This window comes from Sarcophilus harrisii, chromosome 3, assembly GCF_902635505.1.
Source record: "Sarcophilus harrisii chromosome 3, mSarHar1.11, whole genome shotgun sequence".
Classification (NCBI taxonomy): Eukaryota; Metazoa; Chordata; class Mammalia; order Dasyuromorphia; family Dasyuridae; genus Sarcophilus; species Sarcophilus harrisii.
The window spans coordinates 427,583,291-427,611,104 of NC_045428.1; the positions used below are offsets into that span (position 1 = coordinate 427,583,291).

Genomic DNA, 27,814 nt, shown 5'->3' on the forward strand with positions numbered 1-27,814 from the left:
TCGATGCTCTCTGGCAGCGATTTCTCCCACCTTCCCCTGCGGCGATGACGACGCTGAAGCCATTTTGACGGAGGCCAGAAAGTGAGGCTCCGGGCCTCCAGCGGCGGCTAGAGCTCAGGTAAACCCTGGCCGCCCCCGATGAGCCCCCCCTTCTGCCACCTTCCCGGTCGTGGTTTTCGCCTCGTTTTCTCTAGTCCTTAGGAGTTGTCCTTTTCTTGACGTCTCTCTCGGGCCCTGTCACAGACTCACTCGGGGCCCCGATCCCCCACTCAGGGCTGGACATTTGTGGGGCGGGGGCTGTTGGAGATCGGGGTCCCAGCCTCCGAGACTCTTCCAGCTCTGGGCAAAAGAAAAGTACTTGTGGGGGTTGTGAAGCTCAGTCACTGCCTGTCATCAACTCGTTGTTGTTGTTTTTCTTTTCTCCTCCAGGAAGAACTTGCCATTTAGGAAAGGGGGAAAAAAGAAAGAAAAGAAAAAACTTTTTATTTTTTAAATTTTCCTCTCACCAGAAATGGCCAATGTGAGTAAATCATAGAGTCCATAAACTGCTAGCGATAATTGCAGCCGAAAACTTGGATATTTTGATGAGGGGAGCGTTGGGGGAAGGGCGGATTGTTTTTGTCTTGAGGGGTGAGGAATTCAGCCAATAAACATTCATTTAGCGCCTGCTGTCCGTGCGAGGCACTGAGCTAAGGGCTTTAAGACTACATAAAGACGCAAAAAATCCAAATTTTGGTGCTTATAGTATGAAAGCATAACTCATAATAGGAACGTAAGAACTTACCAGTGCATAGCTAGCTTTGTGGGGGGGGGTTGTTTGTTGTCTCTCCATTGGAGTATTTTGCCCTTCTGTATTCCCACCGCTTAGCAGTGTTAAGGACATTCTAGACACTTAAAGTTTATTGATTAATTTGTTTGAGTGATCTTAATATAATGGGGTTTGATCCAGTTCTTCCATTGAGCCATAAGTGTGTTTGGTTCTTTAATTCCATAGCTTTTAGATTTATAGATGCAATTCCTTCTTATTCACAGTGCTTGGGACTGTAACTATACATATATATATTTATATATATACATACATACACATATATATATACATATAGTTTACTTAATAAATTTTTATTAAATTGAATTCAAAATGGGGAACAAGTTCGCTAAAAATTTCCTTTCATATAATCATTGCCGTGTATAAATTCTATGGATAAATAAAGCAGGCATTAAGTAAATCCCCCACTATGGACCAAGAGAATAGAGAATATTCCTTTTTCCATATAGCAAATATGGATGTTTTATTATATGGCTTCACTTGTATAATGGGTATCATATTACCTGCTTTACTTAAGGAGGGAATGAAAGAAGGGAGATATTTTGGAATTTAATATTAAAAAATGAATGCAAAACAAAAATCACGTTAATAATGCTTCTCCTAGATATTATCAAAGTCTTTTAACATCACATTTGTTTTGTTTTGTTTTTTTAAACTTGATTCTACTTAGAGCAAAGGTTTATGACTTTTTGTGTGTGTTGTAAAGTGCTTTGTGGTATGGTGAAATCTATGACCCATTCTCAGTATGTTTTTAAAGGTATAAAATAAAACATATAAAATTACAAAGGAAAATAAATATATCGAAGCCAAGTTATTAAATAAAAAAATTTGATGCTCCTCTGTTATCTATCCACAAATCTCAGAGTAAGAATTCCTGATTTAGAGAATAATCAATTATGGGCTAGAAATATCAGATTCCAGTACCACAAAAGCATGATACGTTCATGAGAACAATAAATAGTAACTGTTAACTGGCTTTTAGTCATGATTCTTAATGCCATATCTGTTAAAACAAAGGAAAATCTTTATCCAGCAATAAAAATATTGTATATATATAAAAAAGTTAGTCCCTGCATTTTTAAAGGAAAGTTTTACATACATTTTCATAACTTTATTGGTAGATTCAGAGTCCTCTCAAAGTATGTACTCATAGGTAAACTCAAGTGATTTCTGGAGAATGTAGAAATTCAGTTTGAAAAATCCTAATTTTTCAAAATTTTTCAAATTTTTCAAAAATTAATTTTTTTACAAGGAAAAAATAAAATTTTTACCAGGAAAGTTTTGTAAAATATATATATATTTGATACGCAGGGTATAGTATTTAATGGCAGGAACCTAAATCAGTTTTTATACATATAAATTATATATAGTACTTTGCATATATATCTTGCAGTATTACAACAGAAAGCATATTCTCTTAATTTTGGAGGAATGTTTTCTTTTACAAAAAGGATCTTAATATATGTAAATAATCTGACACCTTATTATATATGTGATACATTATACATGTCTGTTTCTAACTTGAAACTGCTTGATCTGCTTTAGACCTGTGATTAACAGCAATATTAAAATTTTATTTACATCATTTTAATATTCTTTTACAAATTTTGAGTTCCAAGATCTTTCCCTTCCACTTCCTTCTTTACCCACTGTAAAGGCAAAAAATAGAATATCATTTACTCTTGTAAAATCATACAAAGCATAGTTCATTGATAGCTATATCTCCTGCCTCCCAAAGCAAGAAAAATAAAATGAAAAAATTATACTTCATTTTGTACTCATTCATTTGTTCTCTCTTCTTTTTGAGGTATGTTTTTTTTATAATGAGCCCTCTAGAATTGTCTTGTATCATTGTATTGATCAATCTTTCATAACTGATATCATTACAGCAGCATTACCATTACACTGCAAGGTACACTCTGTTTTTCTCACTTCTTTTTGCATCCATTCACACAAGTTTGGGCATGTTTTTCTGAAACCACTCCTCCCATTTCTTAGTAGCACAATATTACTCCATCACAATCATAAACTTCCAAGTTATTCAGCCATTCCCCAGTTGATTGTAGACCTTCACTTTCCAGTTCTTTACTACAACAAAAAGAACTATTATAAATATTTTTGTACATATAGACCCTTTTTCCTTTTTCTTTGATCTCTAGGCTAGACACCTAATAATAATATTCCTGGATCTAGGGATATGTACAGTTTTATGCTCTTTAAGTATAGTTCCATAATGTCTCAGAAGGATTGGATCTGTGCATTATTCCATCAAACACATGTTAATATACCCCCTTTTCCCTATTCCTTTCCAGGATTTGTCATTTCTGAGGTATGAACTGGTACCTCTAAGTTGTTTTTATTAGCCTCTCTCTAATGCATATATCTGAGTTGTTTTAATTAGCCTCTCTAGTGATTTAGAGCATTTTTATACGACTAGATAGCTTTGATTTCATCTAAAAACTGTTTATATCCTTTGATCATTTATGAGTGTGAGAATAACTATTTTTATAAATTTGGCTCACATACTTGTATGTTCAGTTTATATTTGAGAAATGAGGTTTATATCAGAGAAACTTGCTGAAATTTTTGAGAATTACTTCAGTGTCTGTGGTCATTTTTGGCCAAATGTAGTTTATTTGATTATCCTTTTAATTAATATTTTTCTTTTCCTTTATGAGACTGTGTTATCCCTGCCTTTTTTACTTCTGCAAAAGCATAATAGATTGTCTTCTAGCCCTTTTAAAAATTATGTGTTTGTTTCAAATGTGTCTCTTACATATTACATATATTGTTGAATTTTGGTTTCTAATTTATTCTGCTATTTACTTAATTTTTATGGGTGAGCTTTTCCTGTTCCCATTCACAATTAAGATTATTAGCTATGTATTTCCCTCCAATCCAAATTTTTGCCTCTTTCTTGTTTATCCTGTCTTCCCTCAAAAGCTATTTTGCTTCTAACTATTCCTTCCCTTAATCTGCTTTCTGTTATATCATCCTTTCCTTCTCATTTCCTTATTGGTTAAGTTATATTTCTATACAGATTTGAGAGTGTGTGCATACATAGACTTGCACATTTATATTTATGTGTGTAAGTTTATACTGTTTTTATGTTTGTATTTGTATTCCTTCTGAACCAAATCAAGCATTGCATTCCATTACCCCTCCCCATTTTTCCTTCACTGTAAGATCTCTTCCTTTCATGCCTCTTTTATGTGAGAAAATTTTCTCTATTCTACCTCTCCCTTTTCCCAGTGCATCCCTCTTTCTCATACTTTTCTTTCTTTTTTTTTTTTTTTTGAGATCATTCCAACATAATCTAATCATATTCCTGCCCTTTATGCAAATTACTTTTGACTTTGGCCATTGCTTTTAACTTTTGTATCTACACACTTAGAAATCATAGCACGTGATAAGCCTGTCCTTAAAACTCCCCTCCCTTTTCCATTTGCTCAGTAATCCTTCAGGTTAAAGGTATAAAGTTAAAACAAGCTCCTGTCATCTGATATTTCCTTTACTGTTGATCTATAGTTATGCAAATTTAAAATTAAATTAAAAGCATTGAAATACCATGATTAAATTAAGTTTTTATTGTTGTTGAAACACTTATTAGATGAAAAGAAACTTGATATGCTAATGTTGAGAAAATAAATAAATTAAGATAGTAAGCAGTAGCCACTATTTTGCTTCCTTTTATTCCTTGTTTGTCAGACTTTTATTCTATATTAAGAGCTAGGACTCTTATTGAATATGTTTTTGATAAATATATTAAAACTTACATTCCCAGTGAATGCTGCGTAGCAATTATATTTATTCTAATAATGTTGCTATTATTTAAAACATTTGTAGAATTCAATTAAGATTTGAAAACACATTCTTTTCTGTAGCCTCAATGATTTTTGCAAATGGCAATATCAGTAGGAAAAGTGAATACTTTCAAACCAGTAAATTTCCAAAGCAAAGGGAATAAAAAGTAACAATGCTTTTGTGCATCATAAATTGTCTCTGAAATTAATTTCAGAAGATGTGTTCAGAAAAATGGTGGTCATTTGGAATCTAGTATATAAAACTTTTAAATTCCTGTGTTTGGGTACATCTTGTTACATTGTAACATTACCGGGCCACCTATTGGGTTCCCCTTATGATGATCTTCTTGTTGCTCACTGAGAATGAAGAATTAGATGACCCTTGGAGAAATTCTAGTTTTGTTATAGTTATCTGTGTTTATTCTTCCTAGATTTTAATATGCTTGACTTTAATGAGTTTTGATATTCCCAAATGAAAATATAGCATAGCTGGTACCTTGTTCATAGTTAACCAATGACTGTTTGAATCAGCGCAAGAATAGTTAAATAAGACATTTCCATAAGGAAAATTAAATGATTCAAGAAATATTGCAAAGCTATACATAATTAGGTGGCAATGATAATAAATGCTAAATGATTTAGGGGTGGTGAGGGAAAATTGTTGGGGATCAGCAGTAATGAGGAAGATTACCTGAAATAAGTAGTACTTTTTTCTTTTACTTGCACTTTTTTACTTCATATACATGTTTGTATTCTATTAGCTTAACACAGGAAGTAGTTTAGAGTTATAATGGTAAATGGGGACAAGGTCAGTTAAGTTTTTTCTAGACAAACAAAAGTTTTGGAGGCAAACTTTTTTTTTTTTTTGAACTATCATAAAACCATCTTATTTTAGGTCTATATTAAATTGTCATAATTGTCTTAAGTCCTTTTGTTTTCAAGACTGGTCTAGACTCTGGATAAACATTTTTTAAATGACAGTTACAAAGTTCAGCATTTTAAAGCTAAGTGCATTATAAAAAGTGATACAACTTGAGGTTTTTGTCTTTTTATATATTTTTTGGTTTTTGTAGATCTATTTTTATTTTTGTTCATTAATTTTTCATTATAATTTTAATCTTAGTTATATACAGCTCTTAAGTTAATAAGTAAATCTTTCTAAAAAATTTTTTTTTACATTTAAGATCACTTTCTACTTATTTTAACTTCAAAGAAGCAAATCTTTTCTTTATTTCAAAACTATCCCATTGTATTAAATCTTTTTAATCACCAGAATTTTCTACATTATGCAGTATTTTTAGCAAGTTTGGACTGAGACCAATTAGGCTAATATTAGAGCTTATGATATGTTGAACAAGTGTGGGTTAGTGTTTAGTTAGATTAGTGTTAGACCTTACTCATGAGCCTAAGCTCAAAGATTTAGCCTTTTTACCTCTTAATTCTATGAAGACACCAAAGATCTAACATTCTGTAGTATTCTCAAAATGCTTACAAAAGGGAAAAGACTTTATCAATAGAATCTTACTAATCTTTGACATGGAAAAATTTATCTTTACAGTCATCATCTTATATTTTTAAAAAGCTTGTTAACATTTCTAGTGATAACTTTAATACATTGTTACAAGGCATTTTTAAAACATTCAAATGTCTCTTACATGAATGACACTGTTCTGGTTTCTGGTTTATTCTCTGGAAAGATTATTTATCCTTAAAAATCCTACTTAATATTTCAATAAATATAATATGCTTATGAATTACATTTTGTTGAGTTATACAAATAAAAATCTTAATGGCAAGTTTTGGAAACAGTTGTACTTCAATATAAGTGTTTACCAAGGAGATATGTACAACTATAGAAATAGAGCATTTCTATTCCATCTTTTTTTTTTTCCTTTTTTAATTTTAGGTGCTCTGTAACAGAGCCAGGCTGGTTACATATCTCCCAGGATTTTACTCTTTAGTTGGGAGGGTTGTAAATCCCAAAGCTTTTTCCACTGCTGGATCTTCAGGTTCAGATGAGTCTCATGTAGCTACTGCACCTCCAGATATATGTAAGTAAAAGATATTTTTATATGATTTGATTTATTTTTTACACTTGCAGCAAATTATTTGATTATATCCTCCCTTTCTCCCAAAATGGAAATATATCATGCCAGCTTATTAATTGCCATTCAATATCATTCCTCATCCCCATATCTATACATTGCCTATACTGTGCCTCAGTTTCAAAAGTAAAATGGAAATAATAATAACATTTAATTCACAAGATTGTTATAAGGATCAAATGAGATACTTGTTTTTTAAAAAAGCCTGGTATAAATAGTGCCTAGTACACAGTAGACTGAAAATGGCTGTTTTGATTTGAAGTTTTAAAAATAACACATTTTACATCTTAAGAAATTTTTTCCTTTATAATTTTTTTTCCAACTTGTCATTATTAAATAATGAAGCTGGTATAATGCGTAAAGTATTTGCCTGATAATAATAGTTTAAATAAGGAAAACTCCACCTTAGAGAGAAAAAACTTTGACAATAGCAATATCCATTCCCAATGCCTGGAATATTTTAGGGGCTATATAAAATTTTATTCCATTCTTTTCTTTTCCCTACCTTCAAATGTTTATATTAACTTTTTCCTACAAAACATGATTATTATATTTTTGCCTCCTCAAATTGCTATAATTTTCCTACTTTCATTGTCAAACTTAATGCATGATCTGTATCTTTTGCCTACATTTTTTCACTATTCATCGTTATCTTAAGACCTTTTTATAGAGGATCACAGATAGTGGGGGAACTGTTATTTTTTAATTTTAAAAATCTAATATTTGGGAATTGATCTACCTAAAAATACATAGGATCAACTTAAGGATAGCTGTAAAACTATAACGACTAGAAGGGAAATTAAATGTTCATGAATGGGCCAGATCAATAAAATAAAAATGATAGTACTCTACAAATTATATGTAGTTTATGAAACTACAATGACAATAACAAAATATTTAATTATAGAATTAAATAAAATCTTATTGAAATTTATATGGGAAAAATCAAGCACACAAGAATATCAGAAATAAAATGAAAAATCTGATAGTTTTTAAACTAATAAAGCCTGCCCATCAGGATTCAGAATGTATAATAAATTGATTAGCAGTAGTTTTGGTTACTGGGTACTTTGGGGTACAAAGAATAAGAATTATTGCTATTTTCATTTAAGTATATAAAGAATTCCTTCTATATTTTGAATGGAATTATATAAATTATTGAGAGGTAGGTCAAGTAGATGAACTTAATTTTATTTTTAAAACTATATAAGAATTGGAAGAAAAGAGAAAAATGTATTTATCCCAGTTTATGAAAGATAACTTTTTTCTATTCAACAAATAGAAATTATTAGGGATGAAAGATATGCTTGACAACATTCAGATCAGAAACAATATAAAAAAAATAAGATTGGAAAAGTGTTTATGGCAGATATAATTAATTGATTAAAAACATGACATCTAAATCATAAGGAACTGTTGAAAAATTTAGACAGTTAATGTTCAAGTCTGCAATAGAGAAAATGCTCAAAAACCCTAATTTTCCAAAGAGAAAAGTCTGTGTTGTTTAGAATCACTTGAAATAACTCAACTGCACTAGTTATCAAAGAGATGTAAATTAAAATAACTGTGAGATGCCACATCACAATTAGCAAATGTAATGAAAAATAAGAACTCAATAATGGTAAAATATGGAGAAACTGGTAAATTAATTGCTAGTGAAATTAGAAATATATATTTGGAGAGTAATCCAGTAGAACCCAGTAAAATCACAAAAATTGTAATTCTGTTTGACCCAATAATTCTAATGTTAGTGATGTATGTTGTATTTTTCAAGTGTCATAAATAAGAAAAATAAATTTATTAAAATTTTCATTAAAAAATTATTTGTAATTACAAACAACTACAAATATCTACATGCTTAACAAGAATAGTTAAATATTATATAATTTTGTACATTAATGTGATGGAATTATGTAGTACAATTAAGACCAACACTAATAGGAACATGTAGAAACATTTTTATGGAATAATGCAAATTTAAAAAGCAGAGTTGAGTTAAAAAAGATAAAAAGCATTTCTAAGTGCTTATATGCTACATATTATATTACTATATTATATGCAGTGCTTAGGCACTGTACTAAGAGCTGATGACAAAGATTTTAAAGATATAGTCCTTTTCTAATTATATTCTAAAGGAAAAATGGTACATACAGGAATGGATAATCAGGGACGAGAGTTTTATGCTGGGGAAAGGTCAGGGAAGAATGGACAACCCCCATCAGTAAGATAGGTGAGTCAAAGATGAGTTAATTAACTTTTACAAGGAGTAGGTCATGGATTCAGGAAATCCCCAGTATAGAGATCAGATCAGAAACCTAAGGGATGTTACAGGTCCAGATGAAGAAGAACAGGTTAGTGGCAGGTGTTGAAATTGAATGGCTATATGTAATATAAAGTACAATATTTCTACACCAAGTCTGAGTCCAGGGGGAAAGGGTTTAATGGGTACTGAGGTGTATACCAAGATGCTTAGGGAGGGGGAAACCAGCCCAAGTCAGAAAAAACCAGGTCAATGCTGGAATATTAATAGTAGGTTTGGAATCTTGTATTTCAGCCTGAGCAAGATGGGGTCATGTAGTCTTTTGTTTTTCTTTAAGAAAAAAAAGTAAATATATGAACTATTATTTAGGGTTCGGGGGCCTAGAAGGTTAAAATCCATACATTGAAATTAAGTCTAAATAATAATGATATAAATTAAACATTTTTGAAATGTTGGACAAAATTTAGTGGACATTACACTACTACTTTAATCATAACTATTTTCCATACCAAACTTAAGATTAGTTAGGAATGAAAAATTTTTCCTTCTTAAGTTCAATAAGAATTATGCTTAATATAACTTAATGAAATGACTGCCAACTCTAGTATTTTTCCCCCAAGAATAACCCATGTAAAAATTTAAATGTGAAAAGGCAAAGGGAAAAAAATTTGAAGTCTGCTTCCATAGAGAATTAAGCCAAAGAATCTTATCATATTTTTGTAATAGATGGATTTTTCCTAAAGTCTCAAAAAACTTCATCATTTTCACCTAGTTTCTGACTTATAGTAGTGATACCATTGTTTTCCTATTTATCTTGGTTGAAAATCTTAAGAGTCACTGTTGAGCCACATCCAGGAGGTAGGAAATGCAATACAAGAGACGAATTTGTAGTAGATGGGAGAATTTCTAAAGATTAACTAAAACCAAAAAGTGTGGCAGTTCAAATACATCTACCTTTTTTCAACCAGGAAAATAAAAAAGCCAAAACTAAAATGTCCATATCTTATGATTAAATTTTTAAAGCATGTTTGTTTTCTAAGTAGACCTTGAATCTTATTTGATAAATAGAATTTATGTAGGTGGTTTGTGTACTTCTTAAGAACCCCATTCTTAAGAACTTACCTATCTCCTTCCCTCCCCTCAAAATGTTTTTTCAAAAGAATTTCTTTGCTAAAATCATAGCCATGATTTCTGTGCCAAAATTGAAGGGGGGGAAATATTTCTGTTTCTTTCCAGGTTCAAGAACTGTGTGGCCAGATGAAACAATGGGACCATTTGGGCCCCAGGATCAAAGATTTCAGCTCCCTGGAAACATAGGTTTTGACTGTCACCTCAATGGGACAGCTCTACAGAAGAAAAATCCAGTTCATAGAACTTTGCCTGATGTCCTAGCAGAGCCTTTATCAAGTGAAAGGCATGAATTTGTGATGGCACAGTATGTAAGTGAATTTGAGGTAAGAATTGTTATTGTCTAATAAAAAGGTAAAAATTGTATGAAATTACTTCAACTATTATAAATTGACAATTCAAGTATAATTTAGCTTGAGGCGCTATCTGAGGCACTTAAGTGACTTGCATGTAGTCAAAAAACTAGCATGTATTAGAGGCAATTCCTGAAAACCTGGTTTTCCTAAGGCCAGCTTTCTATTAGCTATCTGTTCTGTCATGCTGCTTTTCATTATTTGATATTCCCTAGAAATTCACAGATATTAATTGTTAATAAGTAGGTATACTGTGCTAAAAATGTTTACCCTTGTCTGAGCTTATAGTTTGTTTATTCTATAGGTTCTGTTACTGCTTTCCCTTTCAAAGATATCTCATTTATTTTTTATATACTTTTTATGTATTTGAATTACCTGTAAGAATACCAACTACTTGAGGGGAGATGCTATTTGACTCCAAATATGTAATATAGTGCCTGACCTTTAGCAGAATTTTAACTACTTACTACTTGCTAATTGATTAAATTTGCATGAGTGCACTATAGCTGGAAGGGATCTAATGCAAAAGTATTTCTAACCCAAAGTTTGGCTTTTAGTTAGCATTTGTACAAAAATGTGTTTCTCCCTTTTTTTTTTTTTTTTTTTTAAATAAATGCTAATTCAGGCACAATGTTTAAATAACTTACATAGCATGCTTATCGTTATTCGCATACTTCCAGTCCCAGTTTTACTTTGCCATTATGGAATTTAGGAGCAACAGTTTGTAATTAATTCAGGTTGCAAAATAATTTCTCTGGGCTTGTGTGTGTGTGTGTGTGTATAATCATATTCATACTATTCTATTTAATACCTGTGAAACATGTTTATCTTGGGCTAAGGAAATAGAAAAGTACTCTATGGCTTTTCATACAGTGTTCAGTGGACCTGTTCTATAGGAAGAACTTTCAACATTTTGAGTGGAGTCCAATAGAAGAATAGTATGAATATCACATAATATGAGAAGGTATTATGGGAATACAGGTTTTTTTAAATATTTGATTCTTCTACCATTGAAATGTGTTTTACCCATACAGCAATTTCTATAGAATGAAAGCTCAGAAACTTAACAAAATTTTAATTTGCATAATACCCTTCTGGTATCTCTTGAGAGAGAATTAGAGAGATTATAATGTATCAACATAATCCTCTTGATTTTTTTGTTACTAGGCACCCTCCCAAAAAAAAAAAGTAAAAGTGAAGGATCTTTTCAATAGATTCACATTAGTTATTGCCATACCATAATATTAGCTCTTATTTATCTCTAAATATTCTAGTTTTCTACTACATCATGTGCATTTTTCCTTTATTCCTCATAATGAACAGATCTTTATTGATTTTTTTCCTTCAGGTTACATATTGTAGAATTTCAGTAACTAAGGCCAAAATAATAAGAACTTGGTTTTTTTATTGTATTTATATACCCTTTAAGAGAAATACTTTAAAATATTGTTATCTTTTCTTATATTATCTTTATTTCTAAATGTGGATCCCTTCCCTCTCTTCTCCATCTAAAGAACTATTCTTTATTACAAAAAATAAAAAGGGAAAGGCAGTTCAACAAAATTAATAACCAAATTTAATGGCATATCCAGTCAATATACTTATAGTACCATCCCAGCAAAGAATCCAGAATGGTAGTGCATTTTTTCATCTTTTATCTCAAACCAGGTTTGATCTTTATAGTTATACAGTTTCTTTTTTTGTTTCTTTCATCAAATATGTTTATTTTTCTGATTCTTCACTTTTATCAGTTTATGGAAATCATCCAAAACTTATCTAAGTTCTTCATATTCATTATTTCTCACAACATAATAATGGTCCATTTATTCTATTGACATACCACAATTTGTTCAATCATTCCCAGCTGATGAACTTGTTTTCAGTTCTTCCTACCACAAAAAGTGCTGATGTGAATATTTTTAATATATAAAAAGTACATGTGAGTAAATATAATTTACACACACACATATAAATATATATGTACACATACTCTACCTGTGTTTATGTGATTTGTGTCTTTGATCTTCTTAAGGCATATGACTAGCATAGTTTTTGGGTCAAAAGATATAGATGTTTTAGTCCTTTTTAAACATAATTCCAAATTATTTTCCCAAATATATAGACTGAAAATTATTCTAAATAGAATTTTTTTTGATTCTCTATATAGAATTTTGTTTTAAATTCATAATAGAGAATCTAAATTATACCTAAAATTCCTTTGACCTCTCAAATTAGTGAGCAAACTCCATAGGGAAACTCTTCATTTTAATAGAGTAGAAAATTATTTTAATTTTTCTTTAACAAGACAAAAAGGAAGAAAGGCAAAACTTGTATAAATTATAAGTACTTTTTTAGTGTGTTAAGGATTAAAGAAAAGGGTGGGCAAGTAAAAAAAGTTTTTTTTTTACTTGATCAGAATATGGTAATATACAGAGAGTATTTGTTCAAAGGCTAATACAACATTTTTAAACAATTAAGTTAGTCATTCCTTTGTACATAATGACAGCACATATCTCTTTGTAAGTGCTTCGTAATTATTTCTATTATCTCACACAAGAATCCCACATGGATTAATAGTGTCTTTGTTTTACAAAAAAGACAGGTAGTGAAATGTTACAAGATGATTTCACAGGTGTCACTGCAACATAATTCTGACATTTTTATACATTTTGTAACCTATTATATGTTCTATTCTTTATGAAAATCAAGTCTTGGAAATAAATATCACTATCACATTTACATATGTGAGACTCTTCATCCATTTCTTGGAAGAAATAGTTCAATTTGACAAATATGTTATAAAAATGACTTGTTCATACCTCCACCCCTGTGTGATTGGAGTCTGTTTTTTTTTTTTAAATCAAATTAATTAGAGGCAACTCAATAAGATGATAGATTATTTGAAATGCAGGTTTTATCTACTTATTATTTTGTTCCCTTTAGGGCAATGATGCACCTGTTGAACAACAGGAAATTAATAGGGCAGAAACTTATTTTGAAAATGCCAAAGTTGAATGTGTAATACAAACATGTCCAGAGCTTCTTCGAAGAGGTATAGTATATTTTATCCTCTGTGACATTGATAACCAGATAACATAGGTAATTTTCTTACTATTGGAAAATGCTCTCTAATAGTCATATTTGTTTAAATCTCATTGATTTAATACATCTTTGATATTTGAATGCTTTTACCTTGACTCCAGGAAGCACTTTTCAACATACTTACCCCATAATGACATTCCTCAAGGAGGAGTTCAGCTTTGTCACTTTTGTGCTGTCCTTTTTTTTTTAAATTCCACTTTGGAATAGAAAAATGACTATACCAAATAAATAAATATTAATTAACAGTGATTATTAATAATTATTAATTCATCTACTGTGCATTGTTAGAGTTACTAAAATACCAAAAAAAAAAAAAAAAAAATCAGCCACTATCCTTAAGAACTTTCATTCTACCAGATTGTGTGTTTTATGAACCCTGGATATGATTCTAAAATACTTGGTGCTTGCTGCACTGAAATACCAGTAGGAGTTCCTACTAAAGTTCCAGTCCCTACAATGAGCCTTATCAGATTATATGAATTTAAGCAAACCTGTCTGAGCCTTTATTTTATCAATAAAGTGAAAGAATAGTTGCAGAAGAATGATCTGATTTTACTTAGTTCTATTGTACATGTTTTTGTCAATAGAATTATGGGAGAGATTTAATCTTTTAATATAAAGTAATTTGGAAATAAATTTAGAAGTTTTGAGTTCATCTTAGAAAACCAAAATTTGTTCTTCTTTCAGAAATCGTTTATATCTTTTAAAATAATTGGACTTATTTTAGGTATTATTTTCCATTCTTAAGGGCAAAAAGTACCTCATAGAAAGTGCAGTATTCTTTTTTTTTTTTTAAGATACTAGAGTAATATATTTCTTCCCTAAATACTTTGCTCACATTCTGATCAAACTCTACCAAGATAATAATGATGGAATTTCTATTTAACTTTCTTTAAATACTTTTAAAAGATTTATGATATCACTGGCATTCACGCCCCTCCACAGAGGCACATTGCAGTCATTTTGCATTCAATGAAGGACCTGCATGAGTTGCTGTGACCAAAGAAGATTGATCATTTTAGTGATAAGCCTCTTCAAAATTCAAATAAGCTTTCCCTCAGAGAGTCATTTGTTTTGTCAACATAGCCTCCAAAAGCCAACATCACTTCTACGTCTTGAAGCTTTGGAGTAGGAGAAGCCTGTGGAGCATAAGGATGAACCCAGGTTTTAAATATAAAATTTCAGTCTATTTCTAAACAATCTGAAGGAGAAGTAATAATTGGAACATTAACTGTTATGATTATTGTCATTATCATCATTATTGAGAAGCTGCAATATCTAGTAGAAAAAGAACCGGATTCAAGTTAGAAAAGACATAATTTCAAAGATACCATCTCCAACATCAGTATGATCTTGCCTCATCTGTTAAAAATGAGATATCTGCAATATTTTACTTTTTAAAAATAATTTGAATAAGGCTAATAAGTAGGTCATTAAATAAATATAATCATGGCAACCCATTTGAGTTAAATAATTTTCTGGAAACTCTTTGGCACTTATTTTTAGAATCGAATAAGAAGAAAATAAGACTAAAATTAGAATTTTTATATCCATATAATGTTAATTTTATTCTTTCACTAGATTTTGAATCAATGTTTCCAGAAGTGAATTCTGGCAAACTAGTGGTTCTAACTGTAACACAGAAAACCAAAAATGATATGACCATGTGGAGTGAGGAGGTTGAAAATGAAAGAGAAATGCTGTTAGAAAAGGTATGTATGCCTAATATTTCTTACCTTTTTTTTTCCCCCAGAGGTGGATGTAATGGATTTGTGATATAGTTGATATAAGGAACTAATGTGGAAACTATCCACCAGTGTTGATTGACAATTCATCTGAAGCTTCGTATTCTTAGAGATTTGCCTGGAATGTTAAAAAGCTAAACTTGTTTGTCTATGGTCATTCAGGACTTCATCTTGTGCCTTTTCGATTCAAAGTCAGCCTGCTATGCACTTTGCCATTCTGCTTCTCCTCTACCCTCCTTTTTCTCTTCTATATACTAATCTATCAAAATGTTTTTACACTTTAAAATCATGACCTTTAGTTATATCCATTAATAACAATCATAGCTGACATTTATATTGCACTTTATGTTTTAGAAAGCACTTTACATTTTCATTTGATCCTCATAATTATCCTATCCATTGGGAATCCCCATTTTACAGATGAAAAACCTAAATTTCAATCTCCTCACTTTTAAGCCCAGCTCTTTTCTCCATCTCATTCTGCCTTGTATATATTATATTATATTATATTCCACAGTGATATAGTGGAAGGCATGAGATGATGCTCAGTATTTTAAAAGAAGTGACCGTGCCCCCTCTTATCTTAATAAACATGAATAAAATAATGATTATAGATTACATTTATATAGCACTTAAAAAGTTTATAAAGCACTTTACATTTTCTTTTGATCTTCATACCAACCCTAAATACTATATTTATCATTCATATTTTGTAGTTGAAAAATGAGGATGAGAGGCAGTTTGAATAAAAGGTGCCTGGTAGATCTCTGTTGGGCCCTAATTCTGACTTAGTAGTGTAGCTGTAAACTACAACATAACTATTAGATCATTTTGAGAAATAACTCCACTGGACTTGGGAAGGATGAAGTTAAAAGTCTTTAATTACACATTACAGTAGTGAGTACTCCAGAGTAGGAACCCTTGGAATCAGTAATCTTTTTAATACCTGAAACACAGGTCTCTCCTCCTGATTCCCCATTTGAGTACTATAGAGGCTACAGCCCTGTCTTGAAATGCCTAATCCAACAAAGTGAGTATGAATCTCCACTAATTACCTCATTAATTCTCCTCCCTCTCTCCCCTCCAATGTAAATCCTTAATTATATCTTCTCTTCCACTTGTAGTTAAGTCCCCACCTTTTGTGTTTCTTGTTCTAAATCCCCACTTTTGATTACATTTTCTCTTCATTTTCAAGTATGTGTTTCTTGTTCTAAATCCCCTCTTTTGATACATTTTCCCTCCAATTTTCAATTATGAATCCTCCACCCTCTTTCCTTTTTGTTAGTTTTGTTTCCTTGTTCTGTGCCCTAACCTCCACTTCCTTACATTTCAAGTTCATCATAAGTTTCATAACTATGGAAACTAAACCCTCATACAATTCTCACAATCAGTGGTTCTCAAACTTAACAGTTTAGTTTAAAATGTTATTGAGGATGCTCCTCCTGTTTATGTGGGTTGCATATTGCATTTATTTATTTTTTCCAATAGTATTTTATTTTTCTAAATATAATAAAGATACTTTTCAACATTCATTTTTGTTAGACTTTGTGTTCCAAATTTTTCTCCTTTCTTCCCTCCCTTCCCTCTTCTTTTCCTTATGTCCAAATAGGGTATCATACCCTTACCTATAATTGCCCTCCCCAGATATCTTAGGATTTACTGGCTGGATTTCTTTTTTAAGGACCATGCTTTAAACCAAAATCACTCTGATTTTCATTGATAAGTCCCAGGCTAAACTCCTTTTGTTTATTGCTTGGGTCCTGATTGAATGTAAATAGAAATCCTTTCTTCTTTGGCCCAAAACCCTGAGAATCTTCCTCTCCTAGATTGATTGATTGATTTATAGATTTTTTTTTTTTTTTTGGACTAGATGAAAGAGAGCATTCTTTGCCTCAGTTGCTGTCTAGTCTTAATTATTGAATGAGTATGGCCTCAGTCAGACTGGGATCTGTTGAACCCTTTAGCTTCTTATAAAGGCCAAGGTCTCGAGTTGCACCTAGGGCCATCTCCAGTGGTCCTTATCTACAATTGGCTACTGGACTCAAATGGCTCAGGAAGAGAAAATGAGTCAGGTCCTTGTACAGCCCTCCTTCCTCTAAATCCAATTTACTTGCACATCTTGGCATCACCTCTCTGATATCATAGTCTCTTCAAGAATGAAAGACAAACAACATTTCAATGCCTTAGGCCTGTAATGTCAAACACAAAAAGGGAACCACTAAAGCCATATAAGAATCGCTACAGGTGAATATTAACTTAGAAAACCATATATTTGTATTTTGTTTGTTCTATTGTATTTTTATTTACTTTGTTAAATTTTTTCCATTTGCATATTAATCTGGTTCTGAATACACTTGTAAGTTTTGTAAACCACATTTGAAATTTCTGCCTTAGGCATTTCTTTTTAAAGCTGTTAAGTTATGAATGAATGTTCAGCTCCATAAATGAAGAGCCCCTCGACTCAAATCCTTTTTCTGTTACTTCATATTTGTGTGAATCAGACATAACTCAGATCCCATCATGTTGCTATTCCCATCCATTGTGATACTACATTACTCAATGCTTCCTGTACTTCCCCTTTCCCTTCTTTCTACCTTTAAATCTGAGAACAATAATCTGCACCACAGGACCAGTTCCTGGAATGTATGTCCATCAGTTGCACTGAAAATCTACTCAACTTCTTGTCATTGATCTTCATCCCCTCATACACACACAAACACCCTCCAGTCACCATTTTTCTTTATTGTTTTGTCTTAACCGATTGAATGCAAGTTTTTTAAAGCCAAAGACTGTTTTGTTTTTCTATCATTCCCAGTGCTTTGCTAGTAGTAAATACTTAAAAAATGCTTTGTCATTTATCCATTTCAAACTGTTTTGTGAAATCTTCTTATGATGAAGACATACAGCTATTCTAACATACTACAGTATTAACAACTTCACAACAACTGAATTTTTTTTGTCAGATTACTGTTACAGAATTCTCTCTTTATAGAATAAGTATCTATGTGTGTATGTGTGGATGTAGGTGTATGCATATATACATATTGCACATACATTATTGTCCAGTGAAGGATTGCTTGTCACAGATGATGTATAATTAAAAGTAAATCAGATCTGTTCCAGTAGATGGCAGTGATTTCATCAGCCTGTCAGACACACTGTAACTCAACTCTAACATAGTGATGTCATTTTGGTCCTCTTCAAGAAAAAGGACGAGCAATGTTTGAGACTTTGTAGCTTCACTTTATCTTTTAAAAACTATGTGTGCATCATCTCTTCTGGTATGGTTCTTTTGCGTTAAAACCACCACAAAGAAATCAAAACTACATATCCTAAATCTCTGTTTAGTTCTCCCTAGTTTTGTTCAGAATTGTGAGTATTAATATTTTGGAATGTTCAGAGAGGGAAAAAAATGCCTTTATGATTGTCATTACCAAATACTGTAAAGATTACAACAAAAAATAGTAAGGTCATCAAAATTGCCTAAAGGGGTGGGTGGATGTATGTATGTGTGTAAATACTCTCTATTTGAATCATTTTGCACTTTTGTGGTTTTTAGCATTGTAATCTAATCTAGTAATTCGTAGATTTTTCTGTTGAAGTCATTATAAGGATGTTAAGAGTATTAACCTTAGACATGAAATTTCATGACAGACTTAGCTATTTAGAAATATCTTCAAGAAAATTGTTAAAAATGAACCTTATTTTCAACAAAGTCATGTTTCTAATAGGTAAGACTGAATTTTATTTTGCTTTTTATTATTAAAATAATTACTGTAACAAAGAGTCCAATTTTATTAAGACTGCATTCTTTTCTGTAATGGCTCTATTTGATTGTTTTTAATATTTAAAAGAGAAGAAATAATGTTAGCTAAGCTATTTCAGGTTTTTTGCTTGCAAAAAATTGTAAATCTAGTTTTAGTGCTTAAAATTAAAAGTATTTTCTTTTTCACGTATGGAGAAAAATCTAAAAAGTTACTTCAGAGGTTGCCTAGTTCAAAGAGTATTTACCAAAAATCCCCTCTACAAAATCTACAAATGGTCATTCCACCTCCACTAAAAAATACTTTTTCGTGATGGGCAATTTTACTACCTCTAAAATAACTTTTTTATTTTTGGATTTTGCTAAAAGATGACTAATATTAATGTTGAATATGCATTCTAGAGCTGAATTGTCAAATGTGGTCCACAACAACTTCCCATCACAGCCCAAATCAGATTAAAATGTAATTGGTAAAAAAAAAAATATATATATATATATATATATATATATTGCAATAAGACATTAATTACATCATATTTTTAATATCAGTATGTGGCCTACAGAGATTCCTATGTGTATGGATTAGTAATCCCCATTGAGTTTGACACCAGTACTAGATGACTAGAACTGGAAGTGATGATAATATTCAGTACAGCAGTAATAGAAACTGATAAACTTATCTATTCTAAGTGATACAGTGATCCAAGACAATTCCAGTAGACTTGGAATGGAGAATGGTATCCACATCCAGAGAAAGAACTATGGATACTGAATGCATATCAAAGCATACCATTTTCATCTTTTTTGGTGGTGTTTGTTTTTTCTTTCTTGTGTTTTTTTATTCTTTTGTTCTAGATTTTCTTTCACAACATAACTTAGTACAGAAATATATTTAAAATAATCATACATGTATAGTTTATGTCAAATTGCTTGCTGTCTTGGAGAGGAGATAAGAGGGAAAGAAAAAAACTGGAACTTAAAATCTTACAAAAATGGATTTTGAAAATTATTTTTACATATAATTGGAAAAATAAAATACTATTGAGAAAAAAAAATGTGAAAGGAGGAGTTAAGGGGAAAAAATCCTGAAATTTTGGTTAAGGCTTATTATAAAATGGTTATTTTGCTATCTCTTGTTAATTGTACTATATTTTTAATTGCAGTAGGAAATGATGTGATACAATAGCATTTTAGCATGATTTTCCCCCCAGCATTTCTTAAATTGAGAAATGCTAATGAAGATATGTACAACACATAAACATCAAAATTCACAGGTGTTTTTTTTTTTCTTTAAAGGAATTAGTACTTTTTTTAGGATAGTATAAGTTTTTGTAAGATTTCAATAGTATCAAATTGAAATTTACTATAAAACTTTTTAAAGAATATGATATTTTATTAGTACCTTCTTATCCCTGTTTCTCCGTTTATCCCTATTTGTATACATACTTTCCTTTATAGCTTGTCATAGAGATTATATAGCTAAAGCTGGGGAAAAAACCCTCAAAGGCAGAGATTTCAAACGTATTTACAAAACTTCCAAGTGTGTTCAGATCCAGATTAAAATGCAAATGAAAAAAATTTAGCAAAGTAAATAAAAATACAATAGAGCATAGATAATACAAATATGTGGTTTTCTAAGTTAATATTCACCTGTAGCTTCTTAGGTGGCTTTAGTAGTTCCCTTTTTGTGTTTGACATTACTGGCCTAAGGCACTGAGATTTTGTTTGTCCTTCTTTCTCAAAGAGCATTAATAACATCAGGGAGATGAAGTCATTGACTCGCAAGTGAATTGGATTTAGGTGAGGGAGGGCTGTGCAAGCTCACCTGCCTCATTTTCCCCTCTGGAACCATCTGGGTCCAGTGGCCAGAGACAAATCAGGATGACTAGAGATGGTCCTGGATGCAGTGGGAGATCTTGGCTTTTCTAAGAAGCTAAGGTCTTCAGCAGGTCTCAATTAAAGTATAGATAACAATTGAACCTTTTTCACCTAGTTTCCCCCCCCCCCCCCCCCCCCCCCCCCACTCCCCACAAATAAATTTGGGTCCAGTGGCCAGATATAGATCAGGATGACTAGAGAAGGTCCTTGAAGCAATGTTATTTGTAATTACAAAAAATTAATTTTGTAATTAAACAGTTACAAAAAGGATCTCTATATCTGACAATAGAGAAAGATTGAATAATTTGTTGTTAACAATATATTGGAACATAATGATGCATTTAAGAGCAATGGTCATAAATTTGATCAACTCGGCAAACGTTCTATTAGAGATGAGGGTGAAGCCTCAGGAGGTTAAATGGATGTGCCTATAATCACACAAGTGGTTAGCATCAGAAGCAAACTATGAACCCAAGTCCTAACTTCAGAGAAAATGCATTTGCCATATAATCTTCATACTGAGCTACTCAAATCAGTTGTCAAGTCTTATTGTTTTTGCCTTCACAACATCTTTCATATAACCACCACTCACTTCTAATTTAGGCTTTGCAATTCCAATCTCTGAAGGCAAAAGATAAAGAAGAATTAAGAAGCAAAAGGAGAGTATAAAAGCTGGCTTGAAGCTCAACATAAAAATAATAATAATAATCTTGGCAGCTGGTCCCATCTTTTCCTAAAAAATAGAGGGAGAAAAAAATGGAAGCAATGTCAATTTATATCCTTGGGGTCAAAGATCACTATAATGGTGACTTTAGCTTGCTTCTTGGAAGGAAAGCTATAATAAATCTGGACAACATCGTTGTCAAAATAATCTTCCTAAAGTATATATCTCACTTCACTCTCCTAAAGAACTTTTAGTTGTTACTCTTGGGCATTTAAATCTGGCTCCAGTCAGTCCACCTTTCCAGATTATTTCATTTTATTTCCCTTAACAGCTAGGTGGCGCAGTGGTTAAGAGTGCCCCTCTGGAGTTAAGAAGACCTGGCTTCAAACACCTAACCTCAGACACTTTGCAGCTATGTGACCCTGGGCAAATCACTTAATCTCTGTTTGCCCCAGATTCCTCTTATAAAATGGGGATGATAATAATAGCACCAACCTCACATGAAATAACAGTTATAAAGCTCTTAGCACAGTGTCTGGCACATGGTAAGCAGTATAAATGTTTTCTTATTGTTGTTATTCATAATGATAGCTGTATTCCAGCTAAGCTGATCAATGTGCTTTTTTTTTCCTAAACTCAACATTCCATCTCCCACCTCCATGCCTCTGCACAGGCTATTTCCATGCTTGATATGCTTGTCCTCCTACCTCTCATATTTCTTCAAATCTCAATTCTGATGCCACCTACTTTTACCTTATTTCTCCTCTACTAACTATTAATGCTCCATCTCCAAATTTCATTCTAAGCCTTACTACTCTTTGTTTTGTTCCCTAGGTAGAAGATAGTCCTTCTGAAAAAAAAGGACTTGTTTGATTTTGGATTTTGTATGTCTTGTAGTTAGCACAGTGCCTACTAGCTAATATAAAGTTTGTTGAGTTGATCAAATTTCTATCTGTTGCTCTTAAATGCATTATCATGTTCCAGTATATTAGATATACAACAATTATTTGCTCTTTTTCTATTGTCAGATGTAGAGGTGTTTTGTTTTGTTTTGTTTATAATTACAAATAACATTGTTAAAAATATCTTAGAGCAGGTATTTTTTTTTCCTTTTTGGATAATGATCTCAAAATTTAATCCCAATAATGAATGTAACTGAGCCAGAGGGAGTGATTATTATTATCATAATTCTAAATAAACTGCCAGATTGGTAAAAATCTTTTTGGAAAATCTTATGCAATACTACCAACCATGTGTGGGTGTTATCTAGTTTTTCCATAATCCCACCATCATTTCATTTTTGTCTACTTCTATCAATTTGGTAGATGCTAATTGGTACATAATAGTTGTTTTGCTTTGATCATTAAGCAGAGTAAATACTTTAAGATTATTATTCATGTTCTGTTGCTTCAGAAAAGTGTGTGGATGGATGTGTGTGTAGATAGGATAGATGTTTTCATATTTAATTTAGATTTGGAAGAGATTATAAGCCTTCAAGAGCTTAATTCTTTTAGTTTGACATCACAATTTTTAAATACAGTTTTTAATTGATTCTTATTGAAATGAATCTGGCAATATTCATTCAAGGAACAGCAAGTGACCCAGTGTTTTCTCTCTTAATATTTTAGTATTTTATTTAATACTCATACTCTTCCAAAGATAAATTGTAACTACAGGCCATTTTGAGATTCGTCAGAGGAAACCTGGGCAATTATCTACACAGAACTGATTTTGAATTATAGTTCATTAAATAGGAAGTAACTTAGAATATTGATGAATTTTTTAGACTTCTTAAACGAAGGTTAACAAGTGTGAGACTATAAATCAGCTTTAATGATCAAAGCAGTTGTAAAATGTACAAATCCTCACTTTTCATTTGGCAAAAATATAGACTAGTAGTTTAATATTCATTATTAATGTTAGTTCTTAGTATTGTTAATGGTCTTTTCTAAGCAAAAGATGTTCTGTTCAAGATTTTATTTTATTATAATAAAAATTAACTGTAAAATGGCGTTCTAAACATTTTACTATTTATTTGTCTTACAGTTTATAAATGGTGCTAAAGAAATTTGCTATGCTTTGCGTACTGAAGGCTATTGGGCTGATTTTATTGATCCATCATCTGGATTGGCAGTGAGTAAATAGGTTATAAAAGCTAGAATATTTGAGATTGGAGAGGACTGAAATGGGTGGACACATATATTGCTAAAAAGAATAGGTGTTTGGGGAGGTTAATTTAAACCTCAAGAAATATTGCTTAAAAATCATAGTTGAGTGACAATTGGAAAGCTCTCATTCCAGCTTTTTATCTGTACTTTGAAAAGTCAACATAATGTCTGTTTTGCAATAAAATCAATATTTACACAAGTAATGATCACTATTAAATCACAAGGAAACCTTTCCTGGTCTTCCCAACTATTCATAGATTCTGTATCTCTATTTTATGTGACTAGATAGTTATATATTGTCTCCCCTATTGTTATGCTGCTGAATATGGATCATTTTTTGCTCTTTGCCTCGCTAGTATTTGGCACAGTACTATGTACCAAGCTAAGCATATTGAATGCATATTGTTTTCTATTTAATGGAACATTAGAAATCTATACTGAGTTAAATTGGCTTCCCTAACAAAAGATTCCAAATTCTTTTCATGCCTTTTTTTTTTTTTTTTTTTTTTTTTTTTTTTTTTTTTTTTTTTTTTTTTTTTTTTTTTTTTTTTTTTTTTTTTTTTTTTTTTTTTTTTTTTTTGCTGAGGCATTTAGGGTTAAGTGACTTCCTCAGGATCACCTTGCTATGAAGTGTTAAGTGACTGAGACCAGATTTGAACTCAGGTCCTTCTGACTTCAAGGCTGGTGCTGTATCCACTGCACCAACTAGCTGCCCCTCCAAATTCTTTTAAGGAAAAAACTAGATTACTGAAAGTATGTATTAAGGTCATCCTTATTAATATTTGGAATGCCAACATTTTTAAAGCTTGATCCGTAGTGAAAATTTATGGTCAGTTAAGTTGCTTTATGATTATTTTTAATATTTAAAATCTCAAATTTATATTTGTGTATTTTAAGAACAATGAATTAATATTATACTTCAAGAATTTTAACCACAATAAAATATTATACATGTACAGGATTTGTAAGAAGTATCATGATGTAATCAATTAAAACTAGGAAGACTGCATTCAAGTCTTGCTTCCAACAGTGGCTTTGAAACAGAATCAGTGTACTAGGCAAATCTCTAAAACTATAAATTATGTGAAAGGCTTGTTTAGGTAGCAGTAGTTTTCTCTAAAATCACATATCTAATTCCTGTCCCTTTGAAAGCTATTGTAGAGTGAAAAAAATCATTACATATTTTTATTCAAATAAAACTGACATAATTCTAATATGTAACGTAGCAAGCATTTTTCTTTTGCCAATTAGTGAAAATTATAATTAGGCAATGCTTAAGATGTTACTTAAAGGAGAACATAATGATGGAATTAAATATGATATGTGCTAGATTTTGTTTTCAAACAAGAAAGACCAAAGAAGACTAGAGAGCAGTATTTTAATTTAGAGGAGCAATTTTTCTCATTTGTAATTATTTCTTTGTTTCTTAGAAAAACAGACACTATTCTCAAGTATGTATCTTAATGGTTTCTTTGTTTTTCAAGTAAACTTACTTAGGCCATTAAGTTAACATCCACTTGGTTTAGAAACAGTTTATTCCTATTCATTGGTTCCAAATAATAAATATCTTCCTTACTAATTTTTTTTTTCCTCTTAGTTTTTTGGACCATATACAAGCAACACTCTTTTTGAAACAGATGAGCGTTATCGACAATTGGGATTTTCTGTTGATGATCTTGGCTGCTGCAAAGTGATTCGCCATAGTCTTTGGGGTACCCATGTGGTTGTTGGAAGTATCTTCACAAATGCCACAACTGATAGTTGCATTATGAAGAAATTAAGTGGAAACTAGGTGGCAACTGCATTATTTGTACTTGACACTTTATCTATAAACTCTGTCCAAAAGTCTTCAGTTTTTTAAAATACTCATTTTTAGGTTAAAGAAAAAAATATTTATTTCAACATCTGTAAACATAAGAATTTATGTGATTTATGAGATTTTCAAAAAATGTCAAATGTTCACTCCTCGTATTGTTGTTTAATTCTTGTTAACTCACCTTCATTGTATAAAAACAATGATTCATATGGAGCCAAGATTTTCTCATATTACATATTTATGGAAAGAGAGTTTTAGCTATATCTTCCTTACATTTGAAATTTTCAGTTTTACTTGCATCTTTCCAAAAATAAATCACAGGTTAAGAAGATAAAGATTATGTTTCTTTTCCCATTGTGGTACATTTCAAATTCATTCCTAAAAGATTTTAAATTCAAACTCCTATAAATCTTAATCAAGTATTACAATTTTGGTAAACTATAGTTGCAATATTTACATTCAGGTTAAGAATCTTTCTCCATGTTTATTGGAAAAGCAAGACTTCCTACTTTAAAAAAAAAATTGGTCTTCCTCAAATTTAAAGCTTTTAAGATTTTAATATTTTCATCTTTTTCACTCTATAGAGATTTATTTTGTGTCAAGATGCATACATCAACATGATTATATAACTTAAGATGTTTTAGGCCTTGGATTTAAATATGTCAGAATGTAGACACATGGTATTACAGACAATTTTTGTTTCCTTTGCCAAATCTAATTTTGTGATCCAGTGATAAAACAGAATACCTCAGTCAATGACAGAACTTATTTTTTGACAACATAAACTTGAAAAAACTAATCTTGTATCACTGGTCTTATGCCAATAGCTACCATGAAAATAATAAGAATATGTAACATACCAGAAAGTATTCATTGCCTCATTCTTTCTATGAGTTTAAAAAATGGGGATATTAAACACCTATTTAATGACCCATAGAAATGAAAAAGTCTAGTAGTATAATCTTTCTTGATTAATATTTAGCTTGGGTAACAGGTGATATTTATGTTTATAAAGAAAGTTTTCTTACCACTTGCTGTAAAGAAAAGCAATGATTCTCTTTTTTTTCCAGTACTGAACATTACAGTCAACATTTTTTTAAATCTGCCGAATGAGAGATTGGAAAAGATAATCCCTAAGTTCCCTCTGTCTCTAAACATTTTATAATTCTAGATGTGAAACCATCTCAATAGAACTCCTAATGAATTCCTAAGGATCCATGCTATGAAATGACCTCATAATATGGTTTTTTTGTCAGTAGTTATTTACATTCCCAGTGTTTGTAAGTATTTCCTGCTACTTCATATTTTACCTATCTTTTAATGCATTGGTACTCCTCAAAATATTATTTCTTCACTCTTTACTAGTTTGATCTGCCTTATATTCATCAGCTGAAGCTCTTGATTTATCCTTTCATATATTCATGCTGTCAGCTGAGTACTATTTATCAAAAAAGAAAACACCCCATTCTGGAGAAAGAGGTTTACTGCTGTCTATGTGCTAGATAAAAAAAAGCATTGAAAAATACTTGTTTTCTCTCTTTGTTGATGATGCAATTACCAGCAATGTGGCAAAAAGCAAGGACTTCTTATACAGTTGTATGCTGTAAGAAATAGTGTTTTGACAAAGTTGATGTTTAATATAGTCAACATGGAGAGAAACTTGTCTCCAGTGAGTTCTATGAACACTTACCCTTCCACAAGGAAAAAGTGACAGTTACTGTCTAATAAATGCCTATAAAACCAACTCAATTCTTATTTTTTATCACATTCCCTTGACCGTTACCCTATAATTAAGGCTAAGAAATATACTTGCAAAATTAGTGAATATCCAAATCAACTACTGTTTTAAAATAGTGTTTTTTGGTTTAAATTGGAGTTGATTCAGTGACACTGACAAATTCAACTTCATTTATCTTGAAAATATTTTATCTCTTTTTTCATTTTTTTTATTTGTACCTACTTTGGCAGCTTAAGTTGTACAGTCATCATTTTAATACTTTGCACAAGCTGTATGACAATTTCTGTATTATGCCAATAATGTAACCATACCTTGCCATGTCAACATCCAGAAGGTCCAAATTCGTATTTTAAATGTTTCATTTCTGCTTTTATCATATAATATACAGTGCCTTGACTAATAAATAGGATAATCACTGTGGAGGGGCTTATAGATAGAAATAAAAATCTTATTTCTACATTTTTA

At 31.2% G+C, this 27,814-nt stretch overlaps 1 protein-coding gene across 1 annotated transcript; it reads left to right on the top strand.

Moving 5' to 3' along the window:
* The first annotated feature begins 27 nt into the window (after positions 1–27).
* On the top strand, positions 28–27,814 carry MMADHC (metabolism of cobalamin associated D). The gene is made up of 8 exons (XM_003763849.4): positions 28–118; positions 430–520; positions 6,536–6,680; positions 10,231–10,448; positions 13,419–13,527; positions 15,159–15,289; positions 23,674–23,760; positions 25,393–27,814. The coding sequence occupies exons 2-8, from the start codon at positions 512–514 to the stop codon at positions 25,585–25,587; spliced, it is 894 nt and encodes a 297-aa protein (XP_003763897.1). The 5' UTR covers positions 28–118; positions 430–511; the 3' UTR covers positions 25,588–27,814.

Coding starts and splice junctions, on each gene's coding strand:
- MMADHC (XM_003763849.4), top strand. Junction 6,681..10,230: donor TACTGCACCTCCAGATATAT/GTAAGTAAAAGA, acceptor GTTTCTTTCCAG/GTTCAAGAACTGTGTGGCCA. Junction 10,449..13,418: donor AGTATGTAAGTGAATTTGAG/GTAAGAATTGTT, acceptor TGTTCCCTTTAG/GGCAATGATGCACCTGTTGA.